The 13,021-nt window shown below is 62.4% G+C and overlaps 1 protein-coding gene across 1 annotated transcript in view; it reads left to right on the top strand.

Annotated features, from left to right (window-relative positions):
* Positions 1–9,648, top strand: part of LOC132808892 (F-box/LRR-repeat protein 19-like) — an 11,871-nt gene extending 2,223 nt beyond the window's left edge. The window contains exons 5-9 of the mRNA XM_060822307.1: positions 2,492–2,574; positions 3,804–3,967; positions 4,811–4,972; positions 7,831–8,049; positions 9,004–9,648. Coding sequence (XP_060678290.1) covers positions 2,492–2,574; positions 3,804–3,967; positions 4,811–4,972; positions 7,831–8,049; positions 9,004–9,185 — 810 coding nt within the window. The 3' untranslated portion in view covers positions 9,186–9,648. The remainder of the gene's footprint in view (positions 1–2,491; positions 2,575–3,803; positions 3,968–4,810; positions 4,973–7,830; positions 8,050–9,003) is intronic.
* Positions 9,649–13,021: the final 3,373 nt, after the last annotated feature.

The following is a 13,021-nucleotide window of genomic DNA, read 5'->3' as shown; positions in this document are numbered from 1 at the left end:
GGTCAGTTGAGCACAGGTTGCAAGAACCCTGTCCGAATATTACTGATCTTCACAAAGGAGGGGAGTAGCTAAAGGAAATGACGGCATCTTCAAGATGAGTGGCAGGAATAATCCTGGGGAGGGGTTGATGTGTGCATGTGTTTGACGTAGATTCTACAACACAACTAGAGAGTCAGCGAAGAAGTTAGTAAAGTAGAGGACCTTCTGAAGAGGGTTACCTAAGCTTAGAAAGAGATCTTGACCAACTGTGGTTGAGGAGAGGCAGATGGAGTTTAATTTGGAAAAAAACGCGAGGTGACGCATTTTGGTAAAACAGATGAAGTCAAGACTTGAAGTCGGGCCCTTGGTGAGGGTTCTAGAACAGAGAGAGAGAGACCTTGGGGTTCAGGGATGTAATTCTTTGAAGTTGGCGTCACAGGTAGATGGGTGGGGGGGGGGGGGGGGGGAAGGGAGGGAGAGGGGGTGGTGAAGAAAGTGTTTGGCACGCGTGCCTTCATTGGTCAGATCTTTGAGCCGAGGGGTTGGGACGTCACATTGAGGTTGTCCAGGACATTGGTGAGGCCTCTGCTGGAGTACTGTGTCCAGCTCTGTCATAGCGAGGACGTTATTAACCTGGAGAGGATTCAGGAGAGATTGGCCAGGATGTTGCCAGGAAACAGAGGGTATGAGGTACAGGGAGAGGCTGGGGGAGTTTTTTCATTCATTGGAGCTTCGGAGGCTGAGGGGGTGACCTTATAGAGGTTTATAACATCATGAGGGGGACATGGATAGGGTAAATAGACAAGGTCTTTTCCCCCTGGGGTGGGGGAGACTGAGGGGGTGATCTTATAGAGGTTTATAAAATGAACAGACAAGGTCTTTTCCCCGGGGTTGGGCGGATTTAAGAGGCTACGGTTTAAGGAGAGAGGGGAAAGACTTAAAAAAAGTCCTAAGGGGTAACGTTTCCCCCCCAGAGGGTGGTGCGTGTGTGGGAGGAGCTGCCAGAGGAAGTGATGGGGGCTGGGGGCAATGCCAACATTGAAAAGGGGGATGGGGAGGGGAACAGGAAGGGTTTAGAGGGAGAGGGGCCAAGTGCTGGCAAACGGGGGACTGGGTTAGGTTAGGGATATCTGGGTCAGCACGGACCGAAGGGCCTTTCTGTGCTGTGTATCTGTGGGAGCCTCCGCGATTCTGATACAGCTTTTTGGAATGACATTTTGAATGAGAGAGAGAGACAGAGAGACTGAACTGGGGGCCGGAAGGTACTCTGAATCCCACGTGCTGTTCCGAGGGTGAGGCAGCTCGGAACGAGGCAGGGTGTGGGGGGGAGCCTGTCCAGACACAGCCACACCCCACCGTGAATGACCTTTCGCAGTACCCGGAGTCAGCATTTTTAATCTCCCAAGCCCCTGTGGGAGTCTCCATCACAATCCCCCCCCACGGCCCATCCCACGGGGGAAAGACCCGGCTCTGGATTTCCCCACCCCCAAGTGAAAACGTTTCCTCCCCGTGGAACCGCCTGAGTTCCCAATGCAGCCTTCTCGATCCAAATCGGTTCAGTCTTTCACCCTGACCTATCACCTTCAGTACGGTGCTTATAAATCTTGTAATCTTCTCCAGTGCAGTCACATTAACAGGACACTGCTGATGCACAGTGCTCCCGGTGTGGGTCTGACTGAGGGATACAGAGACGGGGAACTGTGCACGGTGCTCCCGGTGTGGGTCTGACTGAGGGATACAGAGACGGGAACTGTGCACAGTGCTCCCGGTGTGGGTCTGACTGAGGGATACAGAGACGGGAACTGTGCACGGTGCTCCCGGTGTGGGTCTGACTGAGGGATACAGAGACGGGGAACTGTGCACGGTGCTCCCGGTGTGGGTCTGACTGAGGGATACAGAGACGGGGAACTGTGCACGGTGCTCCCGGTGTGGGTCTGACTGAGGGATACAGAGACGGGGAACTGTGCACGGTGCTCCCGGTGTGGGTCTGACTGAGGGATACAGAGACGGGGAACTGTGCACGGTGCTCCCGGTGTGGGTCTGACTCAGGGACACAGAGACGGGAACTGTGCACGGTGCTCCCGGTGTGGGTCTGACTGAGGGACACAGAGACGGGGAACTGTGCACGGTGCTCCCGGTGTGGGTCTGACTGAGGGACACAGAGACGCGAACTGTGCACGGTGTTCCCGGTGTGGGTCTGACTGAGGGACACAGAGACGGGGAACTGTGCACGGTGCTCCCGGTGTGGGTCTGACTGAGGGATACAGAGACGGGGAACTGTGCACGGTGCTCCCGGTGTGGGTCTGACTGAGGGATACAGAGACGGGAACTGTGCACGGTGCTCCCTGTGTGGGTCTGACTGAGGGATACAGAGACGTGGAACTGTGCACGGTGCTCCCGGTGTGGGTCTGACTGAGGGATACAGAGTTGGGAACGGTGCACTTGTGGGATAGGGAGGATTTGGAGCAGTGGTTCACAGTCTCATGTGCGATGATGCCCATGTGCTGAGAAGGAGTGTGAGTGGGATTGTGTGTTCACCCTGAGTGATAACCCATCTGCAGGCCAGCGTTGGTACCCAGTGACTGGGTCGGAAAGGTCAGCCTGTCACCGAGTGGGCCATGTCCCGGCGGTATCACTGGGAGGGTGAGGACTGAGACTGGACACGTCCTGACTGCACTGAGACGGAGGTCCTGTCTGCGTCTGATCTCCCATTGAGCTCCACGGACCCCCCTCTCCTCTCACTGGTGAAAGATGTTTGGCTGGGGGCAGGGCTGGGGGTCCTCCCTGCCTTTCCCCTCCCCTCCCTGCCCCGCTCTTGTTCTGGGACATGTCGGGGTGGGGATGGATTGTGATCAGGTTTTGTTCGTGTTGTAGGAACCTGGGGCACAGGGACGTTACTCGATTCTGACTGCAGTCTCTCGCTTAACTCCCACCCCCACCCCCCCCCCACCCCACACCCCTTCCCTTTCTCACTCCCCTTCTCCTTGTCTGACTTCTTCATTCTCACTCCCTGTCTCCTCTCCCTCTCTTCCCCCTCCCACCGTTCTCCCTCCCTCTCTCTCCCCTCCCACCGTTCTCCCTCCCTCTCTCTCCCCTCCCGGCATTCTCCCTCCCTCTCTCTCCCCTCCCGCGTTCTCCCTCCCTCTCTCTCCCCTCCCGGCATTCTCCCTCCCTCTCTCTCCCCTCCCGGCGTTCTCCCTCCCTCTCTCTCCCCTCCCACCGTTCTCCCCTCCCTCTCTCTCCCCTCCCACCGTTCTCCCTCCCTCTCTCTCCCCTCCCGGCGTTCTCCCTCCCTCTCTCTCCCCTCCCGCGTTCTCCCTCCCTCTCTCTCCCCTCCCACCGTTCTCCCTCCCTCTCTCTCCCCTCCCGGCGTTCTCCCTCCCTCTCTCCCCCACTGCGGCGTTCTCCCTCCCTCTCTCTCCCCTCCCACCGTTCTCCCTCCCTCTCTCTCCCCTCCCGCGTTCTCCCTCCCTCTCTCCCCCACTGCGGCGTTCTCCCTCCCTCTCTCCCCCACTGCGGCGTTCTCCCTCCCTCTCTCTCCCCTCCCGGCGTTCTCCCTCCCTCTCTCTCCCCTCCCGGCGTTCTCCCTCCCTCTCTCTCCCCTCCCGGCGTTCTCCCTCCCTCTCTCTCCCCTCTTCCCGCCCCCTCTCTCTCTTCCTGCCCCCTCTCTCCCTCCCACCCTCCCTCCCCTCTGTGTCTCTGACCCTCTCCCTCCCCGATCCCCCCTCCCCCGCCTGCCCTCTCTCTCTCTCTCCCTCCCTCCCCTCTGTGTCTCTGACCCTCTCCCTCCCCGATCCCCTCCCTCCCTCCCTCCCCCCCCCCAGGTGCTGTGACAAACAGCTGTGGACCAAGATAGACCTGAGCAGACAGAAGTCGATCACCCCGGCCATGCTGAGTGGGATCATCAGGAGACAGCCGGTGACCCTGGACCTCAGCTGGACCAGTATCTCCAAGAAGCAGCTCATGTGGCTCATTAACCGGCTGCAGGGTGAGAGGCCGGAGGGTCAGGACGGGGCGAGGCCAGCTCACCCACCCTCCCTCCCTCCCATCCGCGGCACTCCCTTTGGATCCTCCTCGCACTCCATCCTCCCCCATTCCCCCTCACCTTTCCTCGTCCTCCCTCCCTCCCCCATTCCCCCTCACCTTCCCTCCCTCCCTCCCCCATTCTCCCTCACCTTCCCTCTCCCTCCCGCCCCCATTCCCCCTCACCCTCCCCCCTCCCTCCCTCCCTCATTCCCCCTCACCCTCCCTCCCTCCCTCCCTCCCCCATTCCCCCTCACCCTCCCTCCCTCCCTCCCTCCCTCATTCCCCCTCACCCTCCCCCCTCCCTCCCTCCCCCATTCCCCCTCACCCTCCCTCCCTCCCTCCCTCCCCCATTCCCCCTCACCTTCCCTCCCATTCCCTCCCCTATGCCCCCTCACTTTCCCTCACCCACCCTCCCCCTATTCCCCTCTCCCTCCCTCCCTCCCCCATTCCCCCTCTCCCTCCCCATTCCCCCTCACCTTGCCTCGCCCTCCCTCCCTCCCCCTATTTCCCCCTCTACCTCCCTCCTCCATTCCCCCTCCCCTTCCCTCCCCCTATTCCCTCTCACCTTCCCTCCCTCCCTCCCTCCTTCGCCACTCCTCCCCACCCTCGTGCGTAGGAAGGAGACGGAAAGATGGGAGCAGGGAGGGCGATGGAACACAGAGGTTGGGTGGGAGATGGAGGAATGGTACAGGAGGGGAAAGGAGGCGGAGGATGGGGAATAGGCAGGGGGCTGGGGGAACAGGGAAGTTTGTGAAAGCCGAGAGTCTGACCTCCGTGTCCCTGTTCCCCTTCTTCCTCGGCCCAGGCCTGAAGGAGCTGATCCTGTCAGGATGTTCCTGGTCCTCGGTGTCCGCCCTGTGCTCTGCCAGCTGTTCCAGCCTGAGGCTCCTCGATCTCCGCTGGGTGGAGGACATGAAGGACTCGCACCTCCGTGAGCTCATCTCCCCTCCGAGTGACACTCGGCCAGGTAGGAACCGGAGGGGGAGGGGGGAAGGGGGTGGGGGCGGTGCTCCCTCTCCCTGCAGTAACTCTCCCTGCCCAGTGGGTGGGGGCAGTGCTCCCTCTCCCTGCAGTAACTCTCCCTGCCCAGTGGATGGGGGCAGTGTTCCCTCTCCCTGCAGTAACTCTCCCTGCCCAGTGGGTGGGGGCGGTGCTCCCTCTCCCTGCAGTAACTCTCCCTGCCCAGTGGGTGGGGACGGTGCTCCCTCTCCCTGCAGTAACACTCCCTGCCCAGTGGGTGGGGGCGGTGCTCCCTCTCCCTGCAGTAACACTCCCTGCCCAGTGGGTGGGGGCGGTGCTCCCTCTCCCTGCAGTAACACTCCCTGCCCAGTGGGTGGGGGCGGTGCTCCCTCTCCCTGCAGTAACACTCCCTGCCCAGTGGGTGGGGGCGGTGCTCCCTCTCCCTGCAGTAACTCTCACTGCCCAGTGGGTGGGGGCGGTGTTCCCTCTCCCTGCAGTAACTCTCCCTGCCCAGTGGGTGGGGGCGGTGTTCCCTCTCCCTGCAGTAACTCTCCCTGCCCAGTGGGTGGGGATGGTGCTCCCTCTCCCTGCAGTAACACTCCCTGCCCAGTGGGTGGGGATGGTGCTCCCTCTCCCTGCAGTAACTCTCCCTGCCCAGTGGGTGGGGGCGGTGTTCCCTCTCCCTGCAGTAACTCTCCCTACCCAGTGGGTGGGGGCGGTGCTCCCTCTCCCTGCAGTAACTCTCCCTGCCCAGTGGGTGGGGGCGGTGCTCCCTCTCCCTGCAGTAACTCTCCCCGCCCAGTGGGTGGGGGCGGTGCTCCCTCTCCCTGCAGTAACACTCCCTGCCCAGTGGGTGGGGGCGGTGCTCCCTCTCCCTGCAGTAACACTCCCTGGCCAGTGGGTGGGGGCGGTGCTCCATCTCCCTGCAGTAACTCTCCCTGCCCAGTGGGTGGGGGCGGTGCTCACTCTCCCTGCAGTAACACTCCCTGCCCAGTGGGTGGGGACGGTGCTCCCTCTCCCTGCAGTAACTCTCCCTGCCCAGTGGGTGGGGGCGGTGCTCCCTCTCCCTGCAGTAACTCTCCCTGCCCAGTGGGTGGGGGCGGTGCTCCCTCTCCCTGCAGTAACTCTCCCTGCCCAGTGGGTGGGGGCGGTGCTCTCTCTCCCTGCAGTAACTCTCCCTGCCCAGTGGGTGGGGGCGGTGCTCCCTCTCCCTGCAGTAACTCTCCCTGCCCAGTGGGTGGGGACGGTGCTCCCTCTCCCTGCAGTAACTCTCCCTGCCCAGTGGGTGGGGGCGGTGTTCCCTCTCCCTGCAGTAACTCTCCCTGCCCAGTGGGTGGGGGCGGTGCTCTCTCTCCCTGCAGTAACTCTCACTGCCCAGTGGGTGGGGGCGGTGCTCCCTCTCCCTGCAGTAACTCTCCCTGCCCAGTGGGTGGGGGCGGTGCTCCCTCTCCCTGCAGTAACTCTCCCTGCCCAGTGGGTGGGGGCGGTGTTCCCTCTCCCTGCAGTAACTCTCCCTGCCCAGTGGGTGGGGGCGGTGTTCCCTCTCCCTGCAGTAACTCTCCCTGCCCAGTGGGTGGGGGCGGTGCTCCCTCTCCCTGCAGTAACTCTCCCTGCCCAGTGGGTGGGGGCGGTGCTCCCTCTCCCTGCAGTAACTCCCACTGCCCAGTGGGTGGGGGCGGTGTTCCCTCTCCCTGCAGTAACTCTCCCTGCCCAGTGGGTGGGAGCGGTGCTCCATCTCCCTGCAGTAACTCTCCCTGCCCAGTGGGTGGGAGCGGTGCTCCATCTCCCTGCAGTAACTCTCCCTGCCCAGTGGGTGGGGGCGGTGCTCCCTCTCCCTGCAGTAACACTCCCTGCCCAGTGGGTGGGGATGGTGCTCCCTCTCCCTGCGGTAACTCTCCCTGCCCAGTGGGTGGGGGCGGTGTTCCCTCTCCCTGCAGTAACTCTCCCTGCCCAGTGGGTGGGGGCGGTGCTCACTCTCCCTGCAGTAACACTCCCTGCCCAGTGGGTGGGGGCGGTGCTCCCTCTCCCTGCAGTAACTCTCCCTGCCCAGTGGGTGGGGGCGGTGTTCCCTCTCCCTGCAGTAACACTCCCTGCCCAGTGGGTGGGGGCGGTGCTCCCTCTCCCTGCAGTAACTCTCCCTGCCCAGTGGGTGGGGGCGGTGTTCCCTCTCCCTGCAGTAACTCTCCCTGCCCAGTGGGTGGGGGCGGTGCTCACTCTCCCTGCAGTAACACTCTCTGCCCAGTGGGTGGGGACGGTGCTCCCTCTCCCTGCAGTAACTCTCCCTGCCCAGTGGGTGGGGATGGTGTTCCCTCTCCCTGCAGTAACTCTCCCTGCCCAGTGGGTGGGGGCGGTGCTCCCTCTCCCTGCAGTAACACTCCCTGCCCAGTGGGTGGGGGCGGTGTTCCCTCTCCCTGCAGTAACACTCCCTGCCCAGTGGGTGGGGGCGGTGCTCCCTCTCCCTGCAGTAACTCTCCCTGCCCAGTGGGTGGGGGCGGTGTTCCCTCTCCCTGCAGTAACACTCCCTGCCCAGTGGGTGGGGGCGGTGCTCCATCTCCCTGCAGTAACTCTCCCTGCCCAGTGGGTGGGAGCGGTGCTCCATCTCCCTGCAGTAACACTTCCTGCCCAGTGGGTGGAGCGGTGCTCCATCTCCCTGCAGTAACACTCCCTGGCCAGTGGGTGGGGGCGGTGCTCCCTCTCCCTGCAGTAACACTCCCTGCCCAGTGGGTGGGAGCGGTGCTCCCTCTCCCTGCAGTAACACTCCCTGCCCAGTGGGTGGGAGCGGTGCTCCATCTCCCTGCAGTAACACTCCCTGGCCAGTGTGAGGTGATGTTCAGCTCCGTGCTGGTTCCTGTTCCCCCTCTGCAGGTCAGAACGAGCACCGGGGGCGATTGCCGAGCCTGTCGGAGCTGCGGCTCTCCGGCCTGGACATCAACGACTCCTCCCTGCGGCTGCTGGTGCGCCACCTTCCCCAGTTGAGCAGCCTGGACCTGAGTCACTGCCCGCACGTGGGAGACCAGTCCGTCAACGTCCTGACTGCGGCCAACTCCCAACTCCGAGATAATCTCACCGCGATCAACCTGTCAGGTAACTGCTTCATCTGTCTGTATCCCTGCTCTCACAGTCCCTCTCTCACACCGCCCTCCGTCACTGCTCTCACAGTCCCTCTCTCACACCGCCCTCCGTCACTGCTCTCACACTCCCTCTCTCACACCGCCCTCCGTCACTGCTCTCACACTCCCTCTCTCACACCGCCCTCCGTCACTGCTCTCACAGTCCCTCTCTCACACCGCCCTCCGTCACTGCTCTCACACTCCCTCTCTCACACCGCCCTCCGTCACTGCTCTCACACTCCCTCTCTCACACCGCCCTCCGTCACTGCTCTCACACTCCCTCTCTCACACCGCCCTCCGTCACTGCTCTCACACTCCCTCTCTCACACCGCCCTCCGTCACTGCTCTCACACTCCCTCTCTCACACCGCCCTCCGTCACTGCTCTCACACTCCCTCTCTCACACCGCCCTCCGTCACTGCTCTCACAGTCCCTCTCTCACACCGCCCTCCGTCACTGCTCTCACACTCCCTCTCTCACACCACCCTCCGTCACTGCTCTCACACTCCCTCTCTCTCACACCGCCCTCCGTCACTGCTCTCACACTCCCTCTCTCACACCACCCTCCGTCACTGCTCTCACACTCCCTCTCTCACACCGCCCTCCGTCACTGCTCTCACACTCCCTCTCTCACACCGCCCTCCGTCACTGCTCTCACACTCCCTCTCTCACACCGCCCTCTGTCACTGCTCTCACACTCCCTCTCTCACACCGTCCTCCGTCACTGCTCTCACACTCCCTCTCTCACACCGCCCTCCGTCACTGCTCTCACACTCCCTCTATCGCACTCTGTGTGCCTCCCGCGGTGAGTGCCGTACTGACCGGTGTCTGTCTGTCTCTCTCTCCACCTCTCCCTCTCTCCCCCCTCCCTCTCTCCCCCTCCCTCTCTCCCCCCTCCGTCTCCCTCCCCCCTGCCCCCCCCTGTGCAGGCTGTAACTGTGTGACTGACCAGTGCCTGGTGCTGTTCCACCGTTGCCCGCGCCTGGCGCTGCTGGACCTGCGTTGCTGCAAGCTGGTCACGCTGGAAGCGTGCCAGCACTTCGCCAAGGACTGCTCGCCCAGCCCCTCCTTCCACTGCTCCCCGGACAAACTCCTACTGAGGGACAGCTAACCCCACAGTGAGGGGGCACCGAGACGCCCCCTGTCGGTGCCGTCAGGAGGTGGGAGGGGGACCTGGGCCGGGGAAGGCAGCGGAACACGCCCTCACTGCGAGTGTGTGCAACAAACATTGACCCCCCTTCTCCACCTCACTCGTCCCGGGCCTCAAACTGACCGTGTTCGGTCTCGCTGGACGAATCTTTTTACTCTTCAAACCGTTGTAATTCCTTGCTCTATCCCCTTTTCCGAATGCCCGTCCCCACCTCTCCCCCCTCACCCTCTCCCCGTCGTTGTTGATGTTCTTGCTCGGAAACTGTGCGGCCGCTCGCCCCCGAGCCACTTGTGAAATGTACGGACAAAGGGGGGTGGAGGGAGCCGTGCAGGGTGGGACGCGGGCACACACGCACCCTCCCACCCCGGCCCCCCGACCCGCAGCGGGGAGGTACCCAATAAACGTGAACCCAGCTCCCTGCCAACCGCTCCGTTACCCCGCACGGTTTTATTACAACTCCCCGCGGCGGCGGGAGAGCCCGGAGTTCCGGACGTCGGGAACGTGCACAGGAAACTTCGACTGGCATCGCAGGAGTGTCCCTTCTGTTGACTCGGGGAGGGAGCGGGCGCCACAGAGGGGTGGGTGGGGGTTCAAGAACGGCTGTTGGCATCAGAACTTCACCCTCCCTCAGCCCTGACCCTCCCACAGTGCGGGGCTCCCTCGGCGCTGACCCTCCCACAGTGCGGGGCTCCCTCGGCGCTGACCCTCCCACAGTGCGGGGCTCCCTCGGCGCTGACCCTCCCACAGTGCGGGGCTCCCTCGGCGCTGACCCTCCCACAGTGCGGGGCTCCCTCGGCGCTGACCCTCCCACAGTGCGGGGCTCCCTCGGCGCTGACCCTCCCACAGTGCGGGGCTCCCTCGGCGCTGACCCTCCCACAGTGCGGGGCTCCCTCGGCGCTGACCCTCCCACAGTGCGGGGCTCCCTCGGCGCTGACCCTCCCACAGTGCAGAGCTCCCTCAGCGCTGACCCTCCCACAGTGCAGAGCTCCCTCAGCGCTGACCCTCCCACAGTGCGGGGCTCCCTTGGTGCTGACTCTCCCTCATGGAACTGTTACAGCAGAGTGGACCTTCATTGGGATGTAAATACTCTGCGATCGAGGATTGGTGCTAGTGCTGGTGAGGCCGGATTTGTCAACGTGGAGTTGGTAATTGTGCTGGACCGGCCGTGCATTCACTGGCTAAGTGCTCCCTCATTGTGTTTATTCATCAATATGATTATAGTGAAGCAGGTTTGTGATCCATGAATGAGGACCCAGATGGTCATGGGGTGGGGAGGTGCTGGGATGTGAGGGTATCTCCTGGAGAGACTCGGAGAAGCCAGCGGTGTTTATGGTGAGGGCGAATCGCGGTGTTTGACATCAGGAAGGGGAATTCGATCAAGTCCACGAGGGCAGTGTATTCCCAATGGCAGAACAGGAGCCAGCATGGGGGAGGGACACTGAGGGCGATGGGGGAGAGCCCCAGAGGGAGGGAGGGACACTGAGGGCGATGGGGGAGAGCCCCAGAGGGAGGGAGGGACACTGAGGGCGATGGGGGAGAGCCCCAGAGGGAGGGAGGGACACTGAGGGCGATGGGGGAGAGACCCAGAGGGAGGGAGGGACAGGGATTGAGGGCGATGGGGGAGAGCCCCAGAGGGAGGGAGGGACAGGGATTGAGGGCGATGGGGGGAGAGCCCCAGAGGGAGGGAGGGACAGGGATTGAGGGCGATGGGGGGAGAGCCCCAGAGGGAGGGAGGGACAGGGATTGAGGGCGATGGGGGGAGAGCCCCAGAGGGAGGGAGGGACAGGGATTGAGGGCGATGGGGGAGAGACCCAGAGGGAGGGAGGGACAGGGATTGAGGGCGATGGGGGAGAGCCCCAGAGGGAGGGAGGGAGGGAGACGGGGGAGTGATTCGGGGCTGGCGTTTGGAGAGCAGAGACCTCAGTCCCTCCTCCCGTTGGGGTGGTCTTCCTGGAGGGCTGTTGAGACCAGAACAGCTGATAGTGACCCAGTCTGTGCGGGGTATTGATCCCCCCACCAGTGTGGGAGGGGGGCTGAGGAGAACTCGAAGGGGTCGCAGATGGGAGGTGAAGGGGGGCTGGGGAATGGATCAGCCCTGGGCACAGAGTGTATCTGACCAAAGCCCTGTCATACACCCACCGCCTCCCGCCCAGGAATTCAGTGTATCTCGGGATACTCCGGAGTGATGGCTCCTCGCTGGGTGTCGCATGTCTGTGCGTGTGCTCTCTGGTACCATCTCACATTCCACCTCCCACCCGCCCAACCCGGTTACCTGTTTGCTAAGCACCTCTCTCAAACCTTCGGTGATTTGTCGGCATTTCCCCAGGTCCTACACCCACCCTCCCCACTTTTGGGATTGTCCCTTCCTTTCTATTCTGTCTCTTCTATTCCAGCCAAACGTGGAGCACGACAATACAGCTCATTCTTAACTCAAAGTGGGGTCCTAGCTAGGGCCGTGGAGAACTCCTGGGGTGGCTCAGTGGTTAGCCCTGCTGCCTCACGGCGCCAGGGACCCGGGTTCGATCCCAACCTCGGGGCAACTTTCTGTCTGGAGTTTGTATGTTCTCCCCGTGTCTGTGTGGGTTTCCTCCGGGTGCTCCGGTTTCCTCCCACAGTCCGAAGATGTGCAGGTTTGGGTGGGGAAATTGTCCCGTAGTGCCCAGGGATGTACAGGTTAGGGAGGGATTGGCCATGGGGAAATTGTCCCGTAGTGCCCAGGGATGTACAGGTTAGGGAGGGATTGGCCATGGGGAAATTGTCCCGTAGTGCCCAGGGATGTACAGGTTAGGGAGGGATTGGCCGTGGGGAAATTGTCCCATAGTGCCCAGGGATGTGCAGGTTAGGGTGGATTGGCCGTGGGGAAATTGTCCTGTAGTGCCCAGGGATGTGCAGGTTAGGGTGGGATTGGCCGTGGGGAAATTGTCCCGTAGTGCCCAGGGATGTACAGGTTAGGGAGGGATTGGCCATGGGGAAATTGTCCCGTAGTGCCCAGGGATGTACAGGTTAGGGAGGGATTGGCCATGGGGAAATTGTCCCGTAGTGCCCAGGGATGTACAGGTTAGGGAGGGATTGGCCGTGGGGAAATTGTCCCATAGTGCCCAGGGATGTGCAGGTTAGGGTGGATTGGCCGTGGGGAAATTGTCCTGTAGTGCCCAGGGATGTGCAGGTTAGGGTGGGATTGGCCGTGGGGAAATTGTCCCGTAGTGCCCAGGGATGTACAGGTTAGGGTGGATTGGCCGTGGGGAAATTGTCCCGTAGTGCCCAGGGATGTACAGGTTAGGGTGGGATTGGCCGTGGGGAAATTGTCCCGTAGTGCCCAGGGATGTGCAGGTTAGGGTGGGATTGGCCGTGGGGAAATTGTCCCGTAGTGCCCAGGGATGTGCAGGTTAGGGTGGGATTGGCCGTGGGGAAATTGTCCCGTAGTGCCCAGGGATGTACAGGTTAGGGTGGATTGGCCGTGGGGATATTGTCCCGTAGTGCCCAGGGATGTACAGGTTAGGGTGGGATTGGCCATGGGGAAATTGTCCCGTAGTGCCCAGGGATGTACAGGTTAGGGTGGGATTGGCCGTGGGGAAATTGTCCCGTAGTGCCCAGGGATGTGCAGGTTAGGGTGGGATTGGCCGTGGGGAAATTGTCCCGTAGCGCCCAGGGATCTATAAGTTTGGGAAGTATGGAGATAGGAATGGGGGTGGGGGTGGGGGTGGGTCTGGATGGGAAGCCTTTTGGAGGGGTCAGTGTTGATGGGCCGAACTGCCTGCTTCCCCACCGTCTGGACGATCTCGAAGGCTGTGGGGGCC

Source organism: Hemiscyllium ocellatum, assembly GCF_020745735.1.
Source record: "Hemiscyllium ocellatum isolate sHemOce1 chromosome 41 unlocalized genomic scaffold, sHemOce1.pat.X.cur. SUPER_41_unloc_9, whole genome shotgun sequence".
NCBI classification, from domain to species: domain Eukaryota; kingdom Metazoa; phylum Chordata; class Chondrichthyes; order Orectolobiformes; family Hemiscylliidae; genus Hemiscyllium; species Hemiscyllium ocellatum.
The sequence above is the reverse complement of the archived record's forward strand: the minus strand, read 5'-3'. Positions and strand labels throughout refer to the sequence as shown.